Raw genomic sequence first — 23213 nt, forward strand, 5'->3', positions numbered from 1 at the left:
GCTAGGATATCGGGTAATGTTTTCCTCATGAACCCCTACAGCTTTTTCCTTTTGAGGGCGTGTTAAGGCCCCCTCACGTTATGCGTTGCCCATCTGAACGGTCATGTTGACGGAGCCACCAGCTTGACAACCCTCTTTCAGCCCCTTATGCCTGCCTCCTCTGTTGCGATTTGTCCCTACCCGACTCTCACCCCCCCAGTAGCGCCTTCACCCTTGTTTCTGCCCCCATTTCTCCTCCCTTTGACATATTCCAGTGGTGTTCCCCCAGAAATTAGTATCTGCATCCCCTCTCCTTTCTCTTTTCCTCATCCTGACCCCAAACTCCGGGATACCTCCCTCTCCCTGCCCCTCACTCCCCCACCCCACTCTTCTTTGCGGCACCCTCTCCCAGGCAATGCCGCCCTCATGGTAAACCAGATGGAGGGACCTCCCACACTCCTTCAGCCCTAGTTCACCCCATTTCTCTCCACCACCCCAACATCCACCGCTAATTTTCTGCAAGACCTTCAAGTTCCTTTTCCCTGGCTCTCTCCTCCTCCGGCCCCATCCAGGGACCCCTCAGCTGGGCTCTCCGCTTGTGTCTTTCTCCTGCTGTCGACCACTCCCAGGGACGTGGCCGAGCTTGGTTTTCAGGATGGGATGGCCGGTCCTCTCTGTGCTCTTCTCCTGTGTCCAGCTGTAGCAGGTCAGCCCCGTCTTGGACCGACATGATGCGTTTCTGAGTGCCCTTCCACTCAAAGACCAGACCAAATGGGAAAGTCCATCTGTACCCGATTCTTCTTCGGACCAGCTCCTTGACACCGGACCCATCTGCCTCCTTTTGAGCAGCTTGCTGCCAGTTAGATCCTGGAATAGTTGAATCTGGGATCCCTGATATAGCACCAGTTCTTTAGCTCTTGGTGCCCGCAAGACCGCCTCTTTATGCGCCTTGTAGGGGAGGCATGGTTTCACAAGTGTGACACTGACACAATGGATACAATTTGTAAAACCTTTATTGAAATTGTTGGAGAAACTCCTATTCTACCCTATAACTACGATGGGAGTAGTCTCGACCATCAAACACGGCCTTGAAACACTTGTGTATAGGCGCGTTATAAATGCCATATCATATCATATATCAAATAATAAATAACGCAGTCCTAGTGGAGTCTGTCAAATCAAAATGGCCTATGCTATCAAAACCTAATGCCTGCTATATCTCGTGTACAAAAAAGTTTTAAAAGGAGAATTTTATGCAAAAAAGGAAAAGTCAGTGTTGAAAGGAATAAAGGTGATTGAACCAGCTCTCCTCCCCATGTTAGACCTCACGGAGTAAGGCTGTCCCTGCAGGCAGGCTCAAACTCTCTGGCTCGGCTTCCGATAAAATAAACAGTTCGAGAACGTGGATTGATGCCTGTCTGGCCTTCCACGTTTCAGTTTCTTTTCTCAAATAATTTTTCAACCAAAAAGTTCACAAAGGTCCCCCTCTGTCGGGCTCTGACCTCTCACGATAAAGTTCAACACAAACTGGCTAGGGGTTGTGGGGGGGCTCCCTTCCCAAGCTTATTTCACTTCGGGTCTCCCTCTGTCAGGCTCGGACCACTTTCGGATGTCGAAGACTTTCGTATTTGCGTTGTTTACCTTTCAGACCAATGTAGGACCACTTTGACTCAAAGTTTACAGTTCAGCTTTCACCCTCCCCTTCTCTAGGAGTTAAACCTTTTCACTTTTTCTGTTCTTTCGTTTTCTCACTTGGAACAATGTACTTTTCACAGAGACTTTCGAGTGAGCTACTTCCTTTCGCCGGACCACTCCGTTACTTAGTATTTGTTGTGGCTGAATAGAACATGGAATGTTTGGGGAGTGGAATGTGGAAAAGGAATGGAATGGAGAGAGAGCAGTTGATGGAGGACAATAAAGAAATGTATATGCACTTCAAAGTTCATTCATAGGTCTGCCTTTCCTCACGTTTCACTCACACGCGTGCAGCCTTCACTTGTGATAAAATGTTGCTATTTCAAACTTTAACACACACCGGTCTTTGAGGTTGCTTGCCAGCTGTTAGGGAGAATTCTCTGTAAGGCTAATTTCCCAAACCTAGTGTGTCCCCCAGCAGCTTTGCTGGATTTTTGGGGTTTATTTTTTTCTCTCTTGCTAAGAGTGAGATTCTTTCGCTCCCACTCTTAGACATGATTTGAGGTGTTCCTTTAACTTTCCTTGTGTTTTATGGGCTATAGGGTCTTTTGCTCCATAGGGTCTCATGTGGTTTTTTTGATGTGGGTTACCCTCAGTGCCATAACCCAGGGGTGTCGAAGCAACCCCCCAACATAGACTCCATACCCTGGGACTGACTACTGTCTCCCAGGGCATGTAAAGTCACCATTGGCTTTGCTATTCCCAAATTATGAACAGAAACCAGTACAAACCATCATATTGTGGACGTACTGGCCGGGGCAATTCGACTGCCCCGGGGTCTGTTGTTCGAGGGGGCACGTCTCCGTCCCCCCTGATCGAGTTTTGGCTGGTGGCAGTGGATACTACTTTTTATATTCGACCGCAAATATATCTCTATGGGATTTTCCCATTGTTCGAGGCTACCAGCTTTAATTATTTAATTCTTATAGCCTCGAAGATACCGCCGGTTTATTTATTTAATATTAATTCGCCGATTGGTATTTTTTGCCAGAACTCGATTCTAAAATGGCGTTTGTGTTCTCTTCTGTGACTCCAACCCAAGTCGAGCCCTTTGTTCCACTTTTTGGCGGGCTTCTCCACAGAAGCCTCCAAAAGTGGTGCCACTCTGTCTGGGCACCACAGGGGGTGCGGGAGGGGGTTTAGGCACCCTGGACTGAGTTACCTTGGTAACTCAAGTCGCACTCTTGTGTGATTGGCCCAACCACTTAGCATGTTTGATTGACAGCTAGGCTGAGTGAATGGGGGTGTGCTGCATAAAAGCAGGGCTTTGGGGACTGGAACTTCAGACGTCGCCACTGGACCTAATGAATCCGAGGAGGGAGAAGCTGAGCCGGCCTGCAATGATGACACCACCGGTGGAGCCCTGCTGAACCGCCTCACCACTTTTCCCAACGACAGAGGAGATCTCCAGCCCGGAGAGTCTTCTTCCTTCGACTGGTGGGGATAACCAGCTACCTTCTTTTCGCCTTCCTGGAGCATCTCCTGGCCGCCTTGCCTGTGCCAAGCACCCCGGCAACCAGGATACCACATTTTCACCATCACAGCGAACCGAAAGGGTAGTACCTTGGTACCGGAGAACTCTGCGGCTGGTTTCTTCTTTGGCAGTGCAACGACCTTCATCTTTCCTCCACGACGAGATCTTCTCTTCCTCTGGACGACGCTGCGACTTGCACCCGCTGCCAGGAACAACTGGCCCCGCTAGAGGATCCTCTCCATTCGAGGTACCGTGTTCCACCTGGCTTCCCTTGCAACCGATTGAACAGGGTGTATTAAATCCTCGTCTCTCGAACCTGGGTTAGCCTGGGACACCTTAGCTAACTTTTTCTGAACTGAACTAAACCTTTTTCGAACTACCTCCACAAACTTCGAAGACTCTGTAACTGTTTGATCTTGGGCATCTTTCGCCTGGCTCCCTTGAAAGTGGGCCTGGCACCTAAACTTCCTTGCTCACCAGTAGACTGTGCCTTCCTAACTTGCTGTGGTTCTTTAAAAAGTGTTTCGTGCGTGTGCTTCCATAATTCTGCTTTTCCCTCCCTTTTTATTTAACTTGTTGGAGTGCCATCGAACGTAAGCGCTCACCTCTGTCTGGAAATAAGTGGTGTTAACTAAGACTTGTCCAACAAGTAATCAGGGATGAACATATGATAATAGTGATTGTGTTTTGAACTTATCTTACCAATTTAGTGCTAGTGTGTTTTATAAGTGTGTGTTAAATAATTATATACTTTTACACCCCAGCTCTGGTCAGTGTTTGGTTGTGCTACTGTATTTCTGTACCTATTTTGTATGCTCTGTATACTGCCTAACTCTTCTTGAGGGAAGTCTGACTGCTCAGCCACAGCTACCAAGTGAATCTGTGTGGTACAGACTGCTACCAAGTGGGTTTACTGCCAAACACCTGTAGTCTTAAATCTTTTGCAATGGTCCCTAAGGGAACTGCACAGGTTTCTGCCTAACACCAGCTCACTGGCGGTGTGCTTTGTTTTCTTGGTTTTGCGATTCCCAATTCACGAATCAAGGTTAGTACCACAGGCTCGGCCTCGCCTCCCCAAATCTGCCGTTCAGCTAGGGGGGGGGGGGGGCTCGGTCACTGGCGCCTTTGAAACACAATGCAGACTTCTCCACACGTTTTCCACGGACTGTCTGCGTCAACGCCCTTCGGTAGGCAACTCTTGGGGTTTTTGACCTGCTGCTATCACCGCTTGGTCCGTCACACTGCTCCAGTAGGTTTGCCTTCGTCCCGGAAGTTCTGCTCATACTAGTGTCCCACCTTGCTCCAAGTGCATCCTTGGTTTTTGCTCTTTATTCATGTGAGGAAAGCCAACCAGTATCAGGTATATGCACTTAGTGTAAAGTGCCCGACCTGATTAACGGGACATGTCCAGTACGATGTGAGAGAGTTAGTCTCGTTACCCTCAGTCACCCTCTTCCTCAGCCCAGTTTTTGTGTAAAAAATGGGGGGGGGTGGGACCTCGGACCATCCTAAAATATAGGATGGATTGGATAACCAAAATAAGGGGGAATACCACATTTCACCATCGGCTATCTTACCTCCATTCCCCAAAGACCCCTCACCCAGGGTCTGGATCCAAAGGCGATGGCTGTGCCTTGGACACCTGAGAGAGATCCCATGGGGACTAGTGGGTGAGACACCCTCTGGTTTCTCACAGCGTACAGCATGAAGGCTGCCAGGACTGGAGTTAGGCCGCCCTACACCCCCGACGGGCTCCTAGTTCTGTGTATGCAATCAAGACCAATTTCAGCTGGGGACACGCCCTCCAGGAAGCCTGCGAAGATCTGCTGGGCTTGAGCTTTTAGGTCTTTGTCGGTCAGCGCTTCCGGCAAAGCTTTAATCCTTATATTAATGATTCCTTGTCCTCCATTTGCATCTTCAGGTTTTGCGTGGCAAGATTCAACCTTTGAATTGCTTCACCATGCTCTGAGGTATCGTTTCCACTTCCTGCAGGCCCCTTTCCAGAAGGTCAGTCCGTTCTCTGATCTGGTCCACTTCGTGTCGAATTTCTGCCAGTCCTGAGTTGAGGTCTGATTGCATCAATTGAAATTGCTCCTTGTTAGGCAGAATCCTGTGCAGTTCCCTTAGGGGAACACTGCAAAAAGATTAAGATTACAGGAGTAAGCAGTAAACCCAATTGGTAGCAGTCTGCACCACCCAGATTTACCTGGTAGCTGTGGCTGAGCAGTCAGACTTCTCTCAAGAAGAGTAGGGCAGTATGCAGAGTATACACAATACGCCCAAAACACAGTAGAGAAAACAAACACTGACCAGAGCTTTGTATAAAAAGTATATAGTTATTTATTTAAAACACACTTTAGGCAATACACTAGCACTCTCAATGAAAAGTAAGTTAAAACACAGTCAAGTAAGTATACACACCTCCCTTGATAACTATCAGACAAGTCAGGGTTAAAGCACAACTATTTGTTAACACAATAGTGAGCACTTAACCTAGATGGCACTCCAATAGTTTAGGTTAAAAAGGGAGAGAAAAGGCAGAGCATAAAATAAAACAGTTCCCAACACTTTTAAGAGTTCAGAGCAAGGCGAGAAAGGCAGGTGATACTGTAGAGCCAAACTTCATAGGCTAGGCCCACTTTAAATGGAGCAAAGCGAAATGTGCCCAGGATCACATGGTTTAAAGTGCATTGAAAGTCTTTGCAGAGTGTTCAAAAGAGTTTGGGGTGATTCAAAAGATATAGTTAGAATGCCTGGAGCCAACCCAGTTTAGAAGCCAAGGATTTAAGGGTCACTTTTAGCAATTTGTAGAAAGGGAGGTTAGGCAGGACACAGTACCTTAAAGAGAAAGGAAGCTCCAGCGGGGGGCAGTTGTTCCTGGCAGTGGTTGAAGTTTTTGGTTCCGACCAGGGGAAGAGAAGATCTCGTCGAGGAGAAAACGTAGAGTCGTTGCACTGCACAGGGATGAAACCAGCCACGGAGTTCCTGATTAAAAGGTGCGGTCCTTTTATTCGCGGTCAAAAGTGGTGAGCTTGGCTATCCGGCCGCCGGGGTGCTTGGCACGGGCGATTCGACCAAGTGACGTCTTTGGAAGCGAAAAAGGGCGAACTGGTTGGTCCTACCAGCTCAAAGGGAGAAGACTCTCCAGCAGAAGATCTTCTCTTGTCGTTGGAAAAGTGCTGAGTTCATTGCAACAGGGCTTCAAGGATGGTGTCGTCAGTTGCAGGTGGCTCAGCTTCTTCCCTCTTTGGATTCTTAGGTCCTGTGGCGACTTCTGAAGTTCCAGTCCCAAAGGCCCTGCTTTTATGCAGAAAAACCGCCATTCATCAGCCTAGCTGTCAATCACAGGCGGCTCACCACTGGGCCAATCAGAGTAGAGTGCGACTTGGGTTGCTAAGGCAACACAGTCCAGGGTGCCAATTCCCCCCTCCACCCTTCCTGTGAACCCAGACAGAGTGGCACCATTTGGAGGGCTTCTGTGGAGAAGCCCGCCAAAATAGTGCAACAAAGGGCTCGACCTTGGTCAGAGTTACAGAGACGGACACAAACGCCATTTTAGAATCGAGTTCTGGCAAAAAGACGCAACCGGTGATTTAATATTAAATAAATAAATCAGCGGTATCTTTAACATTGCACCAAAAAGTGGTGCGTTTAAAATCAATGGGAAAATCCCATAGAGAATATTCCGAAGGAATATTTCGCGTGGTAACCACTGCCACCAGCCAGAAACTCGACGGGGGGATGGGACAGTGCCCCCTCGAAAACAGACCCAGGGTCAATCGAATTGCCCCTTACCAGTACTTCCACAATATGATGGTTTGTACTGGTTCTGTTCACAATTTTGGACTAGTACAGCCAATGGTGACTTTACATGCCCTGGGAGACAGTAGTCAGTCCCAGGGTATGGAGTCTATGTTTGGGGATTACTGTGACACCCCTGTGGTACTGCACTGAGGGTGCTGTGTACCACACATACAGAAAAACAGATGATACCCTATGGAGTAAAAAGAAACCCCATAGCCCATAAGCACATAACAAGTCAAAGACATACCTCAAATCATGTCTAATAGTGGGAGTAAAAGAGTCTCACTCTTAGCAGGAGAAAAAACAAACCCCGAAAATCCAGCAAAGCTGCTGGGGGACTCGCTAGGTTTGGGAAATTAGCCTTAGAAGAGAATTCTCCCTAACACTCCTGAAAGGCTTTGGCTAGTGTTGGTTGGAGAGTCACCATCCTTCTGTGTAAGTCCTCTCGCGATAGGGGCCCCTCCATCCCCTTCGCTGCCTGCTCCCCCTGTCCATCATGTCGGGAACAGGCTTCAACGGTCCCTTTGGATCACTCAGGGCCCACAGCGTGGGTAGGGTGCCCACCAATTCTCGGACTCCTGTCGCCTGCTTGAGCCCCTTCAACCTTGCCTTTGACATTCACCCAACCTCCACGGGTACTTAGACCCTCAGCACAAAGTCTCCCAGGGCCCCGTTGAATCCTTTGACAGCCCTTTAATCTAGGCCTTGGAGTAGCGCCTTGTGCTGCTCGCCCAGGTACTAAGGTCTAGAGGGTCAGGGACCCCAGTACAGGCATCTACAGCCAGGGGGACTGCTTGCTGCTCCGGTAGTGATTGTTGTTTTCAGTGGAGGGGAAATGAATTACCTATTGCTCAGGTTAAACTGTGTCCATGGGCCCAGCGCCCCTCCTCATTCAGGTTCTCCCCTCAATGTCACATAGGTCCAGGTAGCCAAACGGTCTGGGTACAGGGGGGTTCACTATGTTCCCCTTCAGATTACATTTCCAATACTCTGCAGCCAAGGAATGTTAATTTAACGCCCCTGGAGTTCCTTCCAGGAGCACCGTAGCTCTTTTCCACTGGCCAACTGCAGAACCAGGCGTTGTTGGCCCGAGAGACCGCTGCAGCTGCCACTTCAAGTCAGCCCAGGAAGGCTCCTAGACCTCTATAATGCTGCCTCACTTCTTCTGGCCTTCCCTCCTGACTGCAGTGCCCATCCGGGAGTGTTCTGTTCACCTCTGTGTGAGACAATACAGGAGAGCAGGGCACCTCCACACGCTAACCCCAGTCCGGGCGGGCACTCCTCACATTACCACTGGGCCGCTGTTCCCTGGCAGAGCAGTCTGTGCAGTGCCGCTCACCTCCCTGGTTCCAGCGGCCCAGGTCATACAGGCGCTCGCTTCCTCCACCAGGGAACGTCGGGTAAGGCACTACCCGCTCCCTCGCCATTGCCTCAAACCCTGACAGGGCCAACGCTCCTCCAGAAGCAGCCGGGGTCTGCGGTTCTCGTCCTCCCCTCTTCCAGGGCTCACCTGGGGGGGTCAGGGGGCAGCTCTTCTCCACGTTAGGCTCTGCTGCCTGCACTGTGGTCCCCGTACTTGTAGCTGGGGGATGCCACGGCTCTCTTTCTCTGGGGTTACCGAAGGCTGCAGCTTCACTCACGCTGCAGACCCCTGTCTGGCTCTGTGTTTTTGCTCCACAGGCGCAGTGCCTATGCTGCTTTGGGAGAACCACACAGGAGTCCTGGGGTGGCGGGGAACCCTATGTAGGCCACCGGGCTTGCAGAGCTACTGCCGGCACTGTTACTCGGTGCAAGCGGCCATCTTGTCCTCTTTGTTGTAGCTAATTGTTAAACTTGAAACTCTGTAAAGCACATGAAGAAGTGGTTGCGTGTGCCTAATTAGGATTCTAAGAGGAAGAGTGAACTCTGTATCTTTATGAACGCAGTCAACAGTTGCTACCAAAGAAAAGTCAAGTGTTTAAACATTGTATTGGAAGTTGGCGAGAGCAGGCATTGCCTAAGCCAAGAGTGAAAACGGTATTCCCCAACAGAGACTGAAACAAGCCTTTCCCAAAACCCGAGAACAGTCTAAACAGCACTGTAAGTCCAATTGAACTTCAGCATTGCTTAAGATACAAGTGTGTATGTTTTCCCTTTAGCCAAGAGAGTGGCAACAAAGCTTCTGGGTAATTATTCTGGCTAACAGTTGGCAGAGGGATTAAGGCAAGGTTGGGGAAGGGAAACTTGCAATTTATAAACATTCTTTTGAAGTTGTTATAACCTACATTGCCAAAGACAGTAGGAAGAAGAAAGAAGTGTTTCCATATGCAATCCTGGGCCGTTGTTGGTTGCAGACAGATGAGATGCAAAAAGGCTGCCCCTCTGAGAAGGAAGGTTCAGAGGAAGAGTGCTTTGTCTACTTGAAGGTGTTGAAGTACTCAAAAGTGAATCTTGTCATGACCACATCCTGTTTAAAGTCGCAGAGTACTGAAGCTGTAGTGGTATCAGCAAGTGCTGAAGCTGTGGTGGTGCATTTGGTTGTCATTAGATTTGAGACTTCAGTAGCACAAATGAAGGTAGAATACTATGAGGCAAAGAAGGAGGCACTCACTGTAAATTCTTGTAGAAGTTTACGTTGTAGACGTGCTCTGAAGGCATCCTGAGAAAGATAACTACTGTGACTCCTAATCTTGTAAAGAGAAACCTAACAACTGTTAACCAAGAACTGTGTTTCATAAACATTTAAAGAAGTTGTATTTCATTTGAACTGTGGTCATTCTTCTTGGACAGCTGGAAGTTGTGGAAAATCATTATGGCTAGGAATGACATTGATGCTATTGTGCTGAAACGGGAAGTCTTATCACCAATATTAAAAGCTTTTCTGTTATTGGTACCTTGGTTAACAAAACTACTTTGACATTGAAGACATCAAGAACTGAAGTGAGACTGTATTACAAACATGGATTTCCTTGTTTCTTTTTTGTTGAACATTCGATCAGAGTTTACCTTGGATCCTGGGGAAGGGGAGCTCACCCAGGTTACTAAGAGATTCTCAAACGAGACTGTGAATATCATTGTTGTTATTTGAATTGTCATATATTTTCTTTGTCTATTTGATGTTTAAGTGTGAGGGCCAGACATCCTGCGTTAGTATGTTTCCCTTTAGTTTCAATAGGCAGCAAAATCCTCGTCTGAGTAGGGACAGTGAGAAGTTTGGTAACATTTATTATTTAATAAAATTGCATATTTTGTACAATCATCCAAAAGTTGTCCGCCTCGCATTGCTGACCCCTCACCTGTACCATTCCATTCCACTGCCTTTTGGTCGTCGAACCTGGGTAGTAACGTCTGAAAGATCAGAACACATTGTATTTACCTGGTAACTTTGTTGTATCTCTTCTCTTCTTTTAAACAGTGACCAACACAAGTAACTTAACTGCTATAGATACATTCTGGGGAGAGAAGCATTGTGGCTCCTATGACTTTTGGGCACAAGGCCCCATTCTTCTTAAGGGTTGGACTGCTGAATTAGGGTTTATCACTTGTGACTTGGTTCCATCTATACTGCATCTCTTTACTTACTTCCTTTGTTGATTTACGTTATTGAATGCATTTTGTAGAACCTATGGTGAATGTATATATGATTATTTTTGAGTATTGTGCGATAGTATCACCTGCTACACACAATTAACTGCCGGAGTGGGTAGAGCTTACAATGATTTCTTATGGGAATTCAGGACGACTATAGATGCCGTTAGCATTAAAGGGGTTAAGGCCTAGAATAAGTATTGTATTTTCTTTCATTACTGTCTAAATTTCATTATTGTGTGCTTCACTGTGAACCCCTGACCTCAGTCACACTCATAGCCTTGACTGCTCTGTGTTAACATTGATTGGGTTTTGGGTGACCTCTGAGTCCCCCTGTTTACTATAACTAGGGTGGCCTTCTAAGATCTGTCCACCAGGTCAGATTCTAGAAATCCATTTGAACAGTTTCCTATCTAGATCAAACTCTGTTTGATCAAGAAACATATTGCTTTAATGCATCCGGGCAATCATTTTCAACTTATATTCACCTGTCTTGTTTCTTACCTTCATCCTCTGGCCCTACCCACTCAGGCCTTTTTCCCTGTTTCTTTTTCACTTCACCAACCACAGTCCGGTTGTTAATTTGGGCAGGTTACAAGTTTGCCTGCATTCGGACAAGGCTACTCATTTATAGATCTCTACAGCAGTCATGTCTGCAGTATAAAAGATTCCTAACATAACACAAGGTTCAAAGGGGCTTGTGTGTGAAATTCAATGTGTGAAGTTTTGTGTGTGTAGTAAAAGCAATAACTCGGGTTCATGTACCAGTGACCACAGACACTGGGAGATCTGAACTTCAGTAAGAGACATTATTTCTCTTTAGGTGCTTCCCACTATGGTTCTTACACTGTACAGCATCAGATGCTGCAGAGATGAAAGAAAAAGATCTGGTACATGCCATCTGACAGTATACCTAGAGCGGCGGATCCATTTTATAAGTACTGTTCAGTTTGTGACCCTCCAAACCCCTTGTAAAGGATTGCTAATGAGATGCAATGGATGCCTGTTCTAGGTGTCTGGTTTTGCCAGGTAATGTCTGCGAGGAATGCCGTACTCGCCCCTTCTGACACACCTATGAGGACACTACTAGTTTTATAGGTCACCAAGGTAAGCCAGAAAGGCGAGAGGAAAGATGAACACCAACAATGAGAGCCCCAAGGCTGTAGAGACAAAAGAATACTATCAGAACCACTCTACAAAGAATGCACACCATTTTGTAAGGAATGACACCTACCTAGGGTGAGAACGCAAACAACGAAGAACCTAGTTGGGTTGGTAATTCTCCATGAACACTGAGCCCATAGGTCAGGAATCCGCACGACGGCACGAGGCGCAACAAAATTTGCCAGAATAAAAAAAGGCATAATCCAAGGAATCCACAAAGGTACAGTTCCACACACCAACAAGACGACAAAGCAGATGGAGGAACGAACATCCAGATTCTTGAGTCAAGAGACTGGCTAGGTCGGTACACAGGGAGACAATCTGTGCAAAAGAATGGAAAGAAGCCTGTAGGGAAGGGGGCGATAGCAGGTAGGATAGGGAGATAGAACCAAGTAGGAAACGAAGGAACAAAAGCAAGGTCCAGGTAAGAAACAAGATGAAAACTTGTAGCAGTACGATGTGGGACAAAGGTACAGGCTCTTGGACTTACTTGCATTGTAGAGCATTGCCCTAGTTGCTCTGGAACCGTTTATCCATTCATCTGTTTAATTCTCTATGGCGCAGCACAGTGTTGCTCCGTGTCACGTGACAAAATGACATGCTGTGTTGAATAGCAGCCCCCAGCATGTTGGGACTTGAAATCCCTCCAAGTTGTTCGTCAACGCCTTTGGTAAGCGCACCTAAGGGGCATCATGACACTAGGCAATTATCTGTAGTGTAGCCCAAATCAATTTCTGAAACGTTCTGATACTGAATAGGGTCTGGAATTACATGCTGCCGATCATTAACCATGTAACATGACTGCAGGTGATCACAGAAAGAGCATTCCTTTCGCATCACCACCACTATGTGCATGGTAGATGGGAACACTCATCAACATCAGCTGTGGTGCTGGTTTTATTGTAAATCATAGCAGTAGTAATGCTGTACTTTATTAAGGATCTGTCATTCTAAACAAGTATGTCAACTTCCGTTTTGTGTGAATACAATGATTAAGTTGTTTTTGGAACCTTGCATCTCCATTACTGATGTCCTTTGCCCTAGTCCACTTGTCCTTCTAAAATAAGATGGACTTGGCTGTGTTCTGGATTAAATCAAGTTACGTGCTGCACCTTCTCACCAATAATCCTTTTTTAAAGTGGCTTTTGAATTAAACTTTGTCCAAGTTGTTTTATTATGCTTTTTCTAAATCGAGAGATAACGACATGTGTGCTGTCAAATTTATAATTGTTTGGCTTGTTTTTTTATTTGTATTCAGATTTTCAGACCTAAAAGAACATAGATACCTGACACTGGATCCAAATGTTACTGGAGTGGTGAAAGGAACATATCCTTTTGGAATTGATCCGGTTAGTGTTTTTTTAATTCTCCTTTTGAATAATACCAGTTAGGAGAAATGTTAGCTACATTGTGTTCATATATTGTGTTCATTTAACAGATTTTGAGGATGCTTAATGCCCGTACATAGAACTATAGAACTGTTCAGCTGCTCATCCTTTGCAGCTCCTGCTCCCTTTTTTGTGCATGTTGCACTGCCATGCAATGTGTCATAGTTCCCATTTGTCATGAACATGACCTAAAATACAGGTGAGAAATCTCGCTCTAATAAATAAAACAGTCAGTTGATTGTTATTTTATCCCGCTTCAACACCTAAACATTTCCCAGGGGCAAGATAATTATTTATTTATAACACCTACTCTTCTGAGTAGATGTTTAGACATTACAGTCCTAGCATTCATGTTTTTACTGAGGAACTCATTTTTAAAGAGAGTTTGATTTAAACTGTTTCATTTTTGCTTTTTTTTTTTTACTCCATTTTTATTGATCTTTCTGCAGAAAGGGATAACAGGGCACCACAAGCTCTCCATCGCTGGCACTTCCATGACCAGCAAACCCATTATTATTCCCCTCATTTTCTTCCTTCTGGGAACACATTCAGGAATCCCTCCCATTCCCCCTCAAACCTCACTGTGCCCCTGTGTAGGTCCGCAGTGATCTTTTCCTTCAGGTAGATCTCCCTGACTTTAATCCGCCATTCTGTCAACCCTGGCAATGTCTCCCTCTTCCAATGTATCGCCGTTCATGCTCGTGCAGCCACCAGGAGAAAGAGCACCATATGAGCCATGGCCTCCCAGGCGCCATCCACTTCTTCCAACCCAAAGCACATCAGTATAGGGTCAACCTGCCTTTCGATTCCACCAATACTCTTTATCCACCTGTGAGGAACTCATGGTGGCAATAGTAAAGACAGACACAAGTGGTCACAATTCAAAGGTGTTTATTAAATGGTATGCAGATTGGAAAAATGCCTATTCTAAGCCTAAATCTAAGATGGGAGCAAGCGTCGACCATCAAATACAAATAAGGCAGGCCTTGTGGCGTGGTCAAAATAAAAAGGGCCTGTACTAAGAAACCTATTGCCAACTAATACAAAAAGGTGTGGGATGATTTTCAAGGAAAGAAGGAAGTGTTCTTAAATAATATGTCAGGATGCAGTAGCTTGGATCTCCCTTCCCCACGTTTCACGCACAGGGTAAGATGGGATCTTGAAGCACAGTAGACACTTGCGCTTTCCAAAGCATGAGTTGACCGTTCCGTTCCAGCTCATCAGGAGCCTGGTCGGCCAAGTCTTGTTTCTCTTGCCAGTCTCTTGCCTTCGAGGGCCTGACGCATATAACAAATAAAGTTCTCCAGCATTGGATCTTTCATGGATTCACATGCTTAGAATATTCCCCGTCGTCAGACTGGGACCCCTCGGTACACATATATAGCCTTTTCCTATAGGAAAACTTCTGACACTTTTGTGTCCTATCTACGTCCTTTTGGGGCCCGCATATGCATGCCCCATAGGACGTCGCGGTATAAAAGCCCCGCCCCTGCGGCTCCCTTCAGATTTCAACCGTCTCCAAAGTAGTGGGATCTCCTCACGTCGTCTTACTATTTTGTACAAGGTTGTGTACTTGAAGTTGGAGTTAGGTGAATTTTTCCTTCATGTTGGGAAAGGCGCGGTTCCGTCCGTGCGCGACGTGCGGCTTGAAAAAAGTGTATGAGGGGGATGGACATATGGATTGTATATACTGTCTCCACCCTCATCATTCGGCTGATAACTGTGACATATGCAAAGGGTTTTCTCAAAAGACCCTCAAAGACCGAAATTGACGGCTGGTGGCATGGTTGAATGATGGAGTGGGGGCATACCCCCCTTCGGAGGTAGGCTCCACACAATCGGCAAAAACATCACACCGCGCTGTATCGTCGGAACCACCGGCAAAGAAATCTCGACCGGCGGAGAGTCCTCTCGGAGTCATTCAGCTAAAGAATATTCGACGAGAAAATCGTCATCTTCGTCAAAAAAGCATGACAAGGAAAGGCCGAAATCCTCCTCGGGCGATCACCATAGATCGACCACGAGTCGAGAGTCGGGTAAAAGCAGGCCAAGTGCAGAAAAGGCGGGACCGCCTAAACCACCTGCTAAGCCACCGTCGTCGACGGCGGTCCAGTCATCGGCCTCCTCCCTACCACTGACGAATGTGGTATCTACCGTCCCGCCGACAACGACCGCGACAGTGGCCTCGTCGACGGAGGTTCTAAAGGAAGCCTGGAGGCCTGAAGTTTTCGATCCGATCCCTCTGGATACTTTACTGCAGGAACAGGCAGTGTTGCTGTCCTTGGGAAAGGACGAGAGCAGGGGAATAGCTGGCCCGGCAGACCTCGGGCTGCGAGTGGTTGACAAGTCGTCGACGAGGGGATCCGGAGCTCCGATGTCTGCCCCTCTTCTCAATCCTCAATCTGTTTTGTCGTTGGAGGTTCTGTCCACACTTCAGTCTTTATTGAAGTCGTTGGACCAGAGGCTACCTCAGGTAAACATTCCACAGTCACCCGTCGACGAGCTGGGCCCGTCCCGTCCACCGACTCACTTACGCATGCCAGTCTCAGCACCACAGGCACCCCAAGAGGAAGGTGAGCTGCCAGATTCGGAGTCTGACAGAGCAGCCATGTCGGATATCTCCTCATCCCCCTCCACGGATCCAGCTTGGGAGTCAGAGGTGGAATTAGAAACCCCAAGGAGCCCGGCTCAGCCGTCCCCCCCCCCCCTGGATGATATTGCATCATTCCATTCTATGATGGAGAAGGCGTGTAAGGAATTCGGTTTGTCCCAGGAGGAACAGAAAAAGGACTGTTTTCTTTTCGACCACATGGGTAAGAGAAGGAGGTCAGTGTTTTCAATACCCATACTAGATCATGTGTGGAAGGAGGGTTTGCAGATAATGCGTCACCCCTTTTCGGAACCGGCGGTAAAAGGTCGCCTTGAGAAAAACTCCACCTGAAAACGAGGCAAGACGTCAGGATGCCTTCGGCAAAAAAGTGCTATCTGTGGGAGCAACATGAGAAATGTGGCACAGGCTGGCTCTGTTGCTGGATCATCTTCCGGAAGAGCATAGGAAGGCGGCGATGTTACTCGTCCGAGAGGGTGAGGAAGCCTCCAATCACGCAATAAACATTGCGGTGGACCTCGCTGAATCGGGCTTCAAGCAAGTCAATAATTGGGTCGTGTTACGACGACAGTCATGGCTTAAGTGTACCTATTTCAGACCAGAGGTACAATACAAAGTATTAGATATGCCCTTTGAGGGAGACCTTCTATTCGGAGAGAAAGTAGATGAGGCCCTGAAGGGAATGAAAGAGGACTCTGACATGGCACGTTCATTGGGTGCCCTCCAGAGTGGCCGAAGCTACAAGTCTTTTCGTCCCTTTAGAGAGGCTTCAGGTAATTCCAGATTCTCTGTGTCAGGAGACAGATCCTTCAGTAGGTCGGCGTACCCCTCCCAGGGATGCAGGCGTGCTTCTCAAGAGCAACCCGACGCCGGAACTTCCAGACCTCCAGGAAGAGACCATCCTATCCGTCGTCGTCGAGAGAGAAGCAAAACAAAGATCAGCAATGACGAGCAACACACCGTTCTGGGAGGAAGAGTATCAGCCTATGTCGACGAATGGGAACGAATAACGACAGATCAATGGGTGCTGGACACAATAAGGAACGGGCATTCTCTACAATTCAAGCGCAGCCCTCCGCACATTCCATCTACGTTCGTCGCTCATTCCCATCTGAGGGTACTGCAACAGGAGGTAACACTCATGTTAGCAAAAGGTGCGATAGAATTAGTTCCAGCATCACAAAAAGGTCAAGGGGTTTACTCAAGATACTTCGTCGTGAAAAAGCCAAACGGAAAATGGCATCCCATTCTAGACTTACGCGATCTCAACAAGTCCTTAAAGAGCCTAAAATTCAAAATGCTCACGCTACAGGAAGTGACCCGAGCCGTTCAAGAAGGGGATTTTCTGGCGTCCCTGGATTTGCAGGACGCGTACTTCCATATTCCAATGTGTCGGAAGCACAGGAAGTTCCTGAGGATTGTGATAGGGCGGACTCACTACCAGTTCACGGTTCTTCCCTTTGGGCTCAAAACCTCCCCCAGAATGTTCACGAAATGCCTGGCCCCAGTAGCGGCCTGGCTAAGAAGGCAGGGCCACCATGTATACCCATATCTCGACGACTAGCTGGTAAGGGGATCCTCCCCAGCATCGACCAACACAAGTTTGCAAGCCACCATGCAGCTTCTACAACAGCTGGGATTCGCCATAAACTTCAAAAAATCCTCCTTGATGCCATCGAGAACATTGGTGTTCCTGGGGGCACCGTTCGAAACCCAGTCGGGGCTAGTGAACCCTTCCCTCGACAGAATCTCAAAACTCAATCAACTGGCGGGTCGACTACGGCGAAATACCAAGCTTTCAGTGAGAAAATACGTTTCGGTCCTAGGGGCCATGGCATCCTGCATCCATCTGGTGGCCAACTGTCGCCTATTCATGAGGCCAGTTCAGTTGGCGGACCGGTGGACACAGGCCCAAGGATCGTGGTCAGACAAGATAATCATCGACAACGACAAACTGCTTCGGACTCTTCAGTGGTGGCAGAGTTTCCACAACCTGAACAGTGGTGTACCCCTACAGGAGCCGGAGTTCCACCTAACCATAGTCACGGATGCGGCTCTAACCGGCTGGGGAGCTCACATGGGCACTCTTCAAACGCAAGGTCGTTGGTCTCAAACGGAGTCACTCCTACACATCAACGTGTTAGAGCTCAGAGCAGTGCGATGGGCCTTGAAGGCGTTCCTACCACACATCAAGGGATCGAGAGTACGAGTGCTGACGGACAATACGACGGCCATGTTTTATGTGAGAAAACAAGGGGGGACGCGATCCAGGACCCTTTCCATGGAGGCCCAGAAAGTGTGGCATTGGGCATTAAAGCACGAGATATCCATCGTGGCTCACCATCTCCCGGGAGTGAGGAACTTGCAAGCGGATTCCCTCAGCAGAAGGATGGCCCAGATACACGAATGGGAAATGGACACAGTTCAGCTGACAAAAGTTTTCGAGAAATGGGGTCACCCCCCACTGGACGTCTTCGCAACGAAGGAAAACAAGAAATGCGAGCAATTCGCAAGCAGATGGCCTCAGGAGGGTTCCATGGGAGAGGCGTTCTCCTTCCCATGGACGGACAAGTTCCTTTTAAGCTTTTCCTCCGTTCCCCCTCCTACGGAGGATGGTGCAGTGGATACGCAGGTACAGTTGCCGGGTAATTCTAGTGGCACCGTACTGGCCGAGGCAACCGTGGTTTTCCGACCTGCTTCACTTGTCGCTGGAACAACCAATAGCGTTTCCGAGGGTCCCGAACCTACTGTCCCGGGACAAAGGTACGGTGTGGCATCACGACCCGGACAGTCTCAACCTCACAGCCTGGCTCCTGACTTTTCGGAATTTGGTACCTTAGACGTTTCGGAGGATTGCCAGAACATTCTGCAAGTGGCTCGGGCCCCTTCTACCAACAAATCCTACACCTATAAATGGCGAAGGTTCTGTGAGTGGTGTCGAGGACAACAAGGACTACACCCGTTAAAGGTGACTCCGGAGCAAGTTCTGCCTTATCTGCTTCACTTGGCAGAGGGGGGTTTATCTTTCACATCGATAAAGGTGCACCTGGCGGCCATCTCTAGGTTCACGAGGAAGAGACAGTCGTCTCCTTTATTCAGCGACAGGTTAGTGAAACACTTCATGAGGGGTTTATTTCGAATTTTTCCCCCAATAAAACGTTTTCCACCAACATGGAGTCTCAACGTAGTGCTGGCAGGCTTAATGAAACCACCCTTTGAGCCTATTCATATCGTGGAAGTTGGCGTTCTTAATTCCTACCACGTCAGCTAGGAGAATCTCGTAACTGCAAGCGCTGGTCGTAGACCCTCCATACCTAAGATTCTTTAAAGACAAGGTGGTTCTGGCAACTAATCCTACTTTCGTTCTGCAAGTTCCTACAGTGTATCACAAACACTTGTCCATTGCCCTCCCTACTTTCTTCGCGACCCCATCATCGGCAGCGGAAAAAGCTCTTCATACCTTGGACGTTAAGAGGACCCTAAAATTTTACCTACATCGTACACAGGAACTCAGTTCTACTCGACAACTGTTCATCGCGTATGGTCCGTCAACAAGAGGAAATGCAATTTCTAAGCAAGGACTAGCTCGGTGGGTCTCGTCGACGATTGCGTTTTGCCACTCCAAGGCCGGAAGGCCACTGCAAGGGCATCCTAGAGCCCATTCTACAAGATCAACGTCCTCTTCAGCAGCATTATGGGCAGGAATTCTGCTAACGGACATATGCCAAGCTGCGGCATTGTCGGTGCCCCACACGTTTACCCGCCATTACTGCCTTGCGAGGCAGCATGCGGACGAGGTGCAGATGGGAAGAGCAGTCCTGCGCCATCTGTTTCAATAAGGTAAGCTCTGCACTGTGGAGAGTTTTTTCTACCTGTTGGTAACCATATGCTTTATGGAGATACAGGTATATGGGTAAATTTATTTCTTGTGTACCTATGCATTATGTATTTTTTGTGGATGTATGTTGCATTGCATTCTCACCACCGTCTTCCAGTTTACTGCTATACAATCTATTCTAAGCATGTGAATCCATGAAAGATCCAATGCTGGAGAAGGGAATAGTTTCTTACCTGTAACTCCATTTCTCCAGCATTGGTATCTTTCATGGATTCACATGCGCCTGCCATCCTCCCCAGGATGCAATGTATATAGGTTTAACCCTTCCTACTTTGGAGGGGCCGAAATCTGAAGGGAGCCGCGGGGGCGGGGCTTTTATACCGCAACGTCCTACGGGGCATGCGTATGCGGGCCCCAAAAGGACGTAGATGGGACACAAAAGTGTCAGAAGTTCTCCTATAAGAAAAGTCTATATGTGTGTACCGAGGGGTCCCAGTCTGACGACGGGGAATATTCTAAGCATGTGAATCCATGAAAGATATCAATGCTGGAGAATTGGAGTTACAGGTTAGGAACTATTCCCTTCCTTCAACATAATTTAAAGTTAGTTTCTTGATTTCACTTTGGGTGAGGATTTTTCACACTTGGGTCCCCCTCTTCTGGGGGCACTGACCCTTCTTTGCTTTCAGCCTCCCTTCTCTGGGTTCACTACGGCTTTTCCTTCGCTCATAAATATTAATGTCTTTTTAAACAGTTCCAGTGGACATCCCTCGGCCGGGTTCACTCATGTCAACACACTGTTTCCTGGGACTTTAGACTTGCCCCCTTCTCGTCAGCATCCATCGGTTGGGTTCACTCTTGCCAACTTCATCTTCCCTTTACTCTCAAGTGTTGCAGGATTCGCTTCCTTTGCTTTCCCTCAATGCTGGACTTACTACCCTTGCTTTCACACAGTTTGTAGATCATAGTCTTTCGATTGTATGGGGATTTTACTAGACCTCCTGTATGACCACTTTGACTTCTCTTGGCTGCTCTCCTACGGCCTTCTGATACTTGTAGTTTTCTCTCAGATGGGGATTGACCAGCGTCTCTCGTGTTGGCCACGTGGTGCGGGTTTCTCTCTGTAGCTGGTCTCCCCTTAACACTTTTCACAGTTCATTAAACTTGGTTCAAACTTGCCACACTGCGATTCTCACTCAACACAGCCCGGCTCTTATCGATTCTCCCCTCGACTCATCGGATGTGATGAGCCACTTGGCTTTCGGCTTCCCTGGAGTCAAGGCCGGTACCACGGCTGCAGGAGCTTCCCTCGCTTCTGCTCAATGGCATAGGCTTGCCCTGTGTACCATTGGCATCTGCTGCAGGACACTTGTGCCATTGTTCGCGGTCTTATGTCCTCTTCCACGAAGGAACCGCTGGCCTGGGACGCCTTTCTCCTTCTCTTGAACTGCCTGGTTGGCTATGCCGTTGTGCTGTCTGCCGTGCTCGTACTTTGCTCTCTTGCTCCACATTTTATTCCTGTGGGGAAGGGAAAGGGCAGTCAGGTGTGTGTGATTCTGATCAATTGCTTGACTTTTCTTGACCCTTGTAGTGGGACATGTCAGGTAAACGGCTCTGGTGTTGGTCCATTCTCTGATGTGTTGTGTGAAAGTGTTTGTATCGGGAAAGAGGGGTGCAGTGGTTTTGAATCTTCTACAGAGTAGGATGGGGAAAAGGTGTTGAAAGAAGAGGGATAGCACGTCTCACCTGTCGGTCTCCCACTTCCTGAGACCCCCCATCCAGGTGATCCTCCCTCACTAATCCACCTCCAAGAACTTGATCCAATAGCGATGGCTGTGTCCTGACCACCTGGATGACAGATCCCTGGGGACTCAAAACCCCAGCACTTCAGCCCAGTACACCTGCACTTTGTTGCATGACCACCACATGTGCCAGTATGTGGCCCGTTCCCCACAACCATGCTAACATAGGGGGTTGACCCCCACAAACATCTTAGAAAGACGAACTAGGTATTACTGCCAGCGGTGGAGCAGTTTCACTCCTTGCAATTTATGTTGGCAGGCTATTGAGGTCTAAACGTTCACCTGCAGATTCTCCCCCATAATTGCCCATCAACCTCCCGGTGCAAGTCCCTCTCCCATTTTGCCCGTAGCACCTCTGTATCTCCCATTGTAGCCTCCACCAAAGCCACATAAAGCGATGAGATAAGCTACTTGGAATCTTGCTGTGTATCAAGAAAGCGCTCTGTTTGTGTCGACTCACTCTGAACAAACTCTCAATTTCCCTGCCATCTGTTAGGCAGAAACCTGTGCAGTTCCCTTAGGGAACACTGCAAAAGATTTAAGACTACAGGTGTTGGCAGTAAACCCACTTGGTAGCAGTCTGCACCACCCAGATTTACCTGGTAGCTGTGGCTGAGCAGTCAGACTTCCCTCAAGAAGAGTTAGGCAGTATGCAAAGTATACACAATAGGTACCCACATACAATAATACAAGCAAACACTGACCAGAGCTTTGGTATCAAAGTATATAATTATTTATTTAAAAACACACGGTTTGAAACACTCCAGCACTCTTATTGTAAAATATTCTAAACACAGTTACTATTGTAATATATACACCCCTTTTCCTTATTAGATAAGACAGAGTAAAACACCACTTATTTTCATACAGAGGTGAGCGCTTAACTAGATTGCACTCCAATAAGTTTGTGAGAAAGGGAGGGAAAAAGACAGAATATGGAAAGGTACACCACTCTAAAATTCAGGAACACTGTTGCAAGGCAGAAGAACAAAAGTCACTGGTGAGCCAAAGTCCAAAGGCTGGGCCCCTTCTTAGAGAGAGCAGAGCACAAATGCGCCCAAGATCACACAGTTACACTAGGCTTAGAAAGTCTTGCAGAGGGTTCAAAAAGAGTTTAGAGAGGCTTAGGAAAGTTTAGCCAGGGTGTCCCAGGCTAACCCAGGTTCAAAAGCCGGGGGCTAAATCTACCCCGTACAGTCAGTAGCAAGGGAAGCCAGACGGGACACGGTACCTTAAGTGGGAAGGATCCTCCAGCGGTGGCAGTTGTTCCTGGTAGTGGGTGCAAGTTGCGTCGTCGTCCAGGGGAAGAGAAGATCTCGACTTGGAGGCAAGATGAAGGTCGTTGCACTACCAGGGCAGAAACCAGCCGCAGAGTTTTCCGGTTAAAGATGGTACCACCACTTGGGCCAATCAGGATGGAGTGCGACTTGAGTTGCCTAGGCAACTCAGTCCAGGGTGCCTAAATTTCCCTTCACCCCTCCTAAGTACCCCAGACAGAGTGGCACCACTTTGGAGGGCTTCTGTGGAGAAGCCCGCCAAAAAGTGGAACAAAGGGCTCGACTTGGGTTGGAGTCACAGAAGAGAACACAAACGCCATTTTAGAATCAAGTTTTGGCAAAAAATACCAACCGGAGAATTAATATTAATTAAATAAACCGGCGGTATGTTCGAGGCTACCGTAAATAATTAAATAAAGATAGTAGCCTAAAACAATGGGAAATCCCATAGGAAAATATTTGCGGTTGAATATAAAAAGTAGTATCCACTGCCACCAGCCAAAACTCGATCAGGGGGGACGGAGACGTGCCCCCTCGACTAACAGACCCTGGGGCAATTGAATTGCCCCAGCCAGTACGTCCACAATATGATGGTTTGTACTGGTTCTGTTCAGAAT

General features: G+C 47.8%; 1 protein-coding gene across 1 annotated transcript in view; it reads left to right on the forward strand.

Annotated features, from left to right (window-relative positions):
• The window catches only part of ATP6V0A2 (ATPase H+ transporting V0 subunit a2), a 721136-nt gene that overhangs the window by 567004 nt on the left and 130919 nt on the right, over positions 1–23213 (forward strand). The window contains exon 13 of the mRNA XM_069619692.1: positions 12942–13032. Coding sequence (XP_069475793.1) covers positions 12942–13032 — 91 coding nt within the window. The remainder of the gene's footprint in view (positions 1–12941; positions 13033–23213) is intronic.

This window comes from Ambystoma mexicanum, chromosome 10 (genome assembly GCF_040938575.1).
Source record: "Ambystoma mexicanum isolate Mex_15411 chromosome 10, UKY_AmexF1_1, whole genome shotgun sequence".
Lineage (NCBI taxonomy): Eukaryota > Metazoa > Chordata > Amphibia > Caudata > Ambystomatidae > Ambystoma > Ambystoma mexicanum.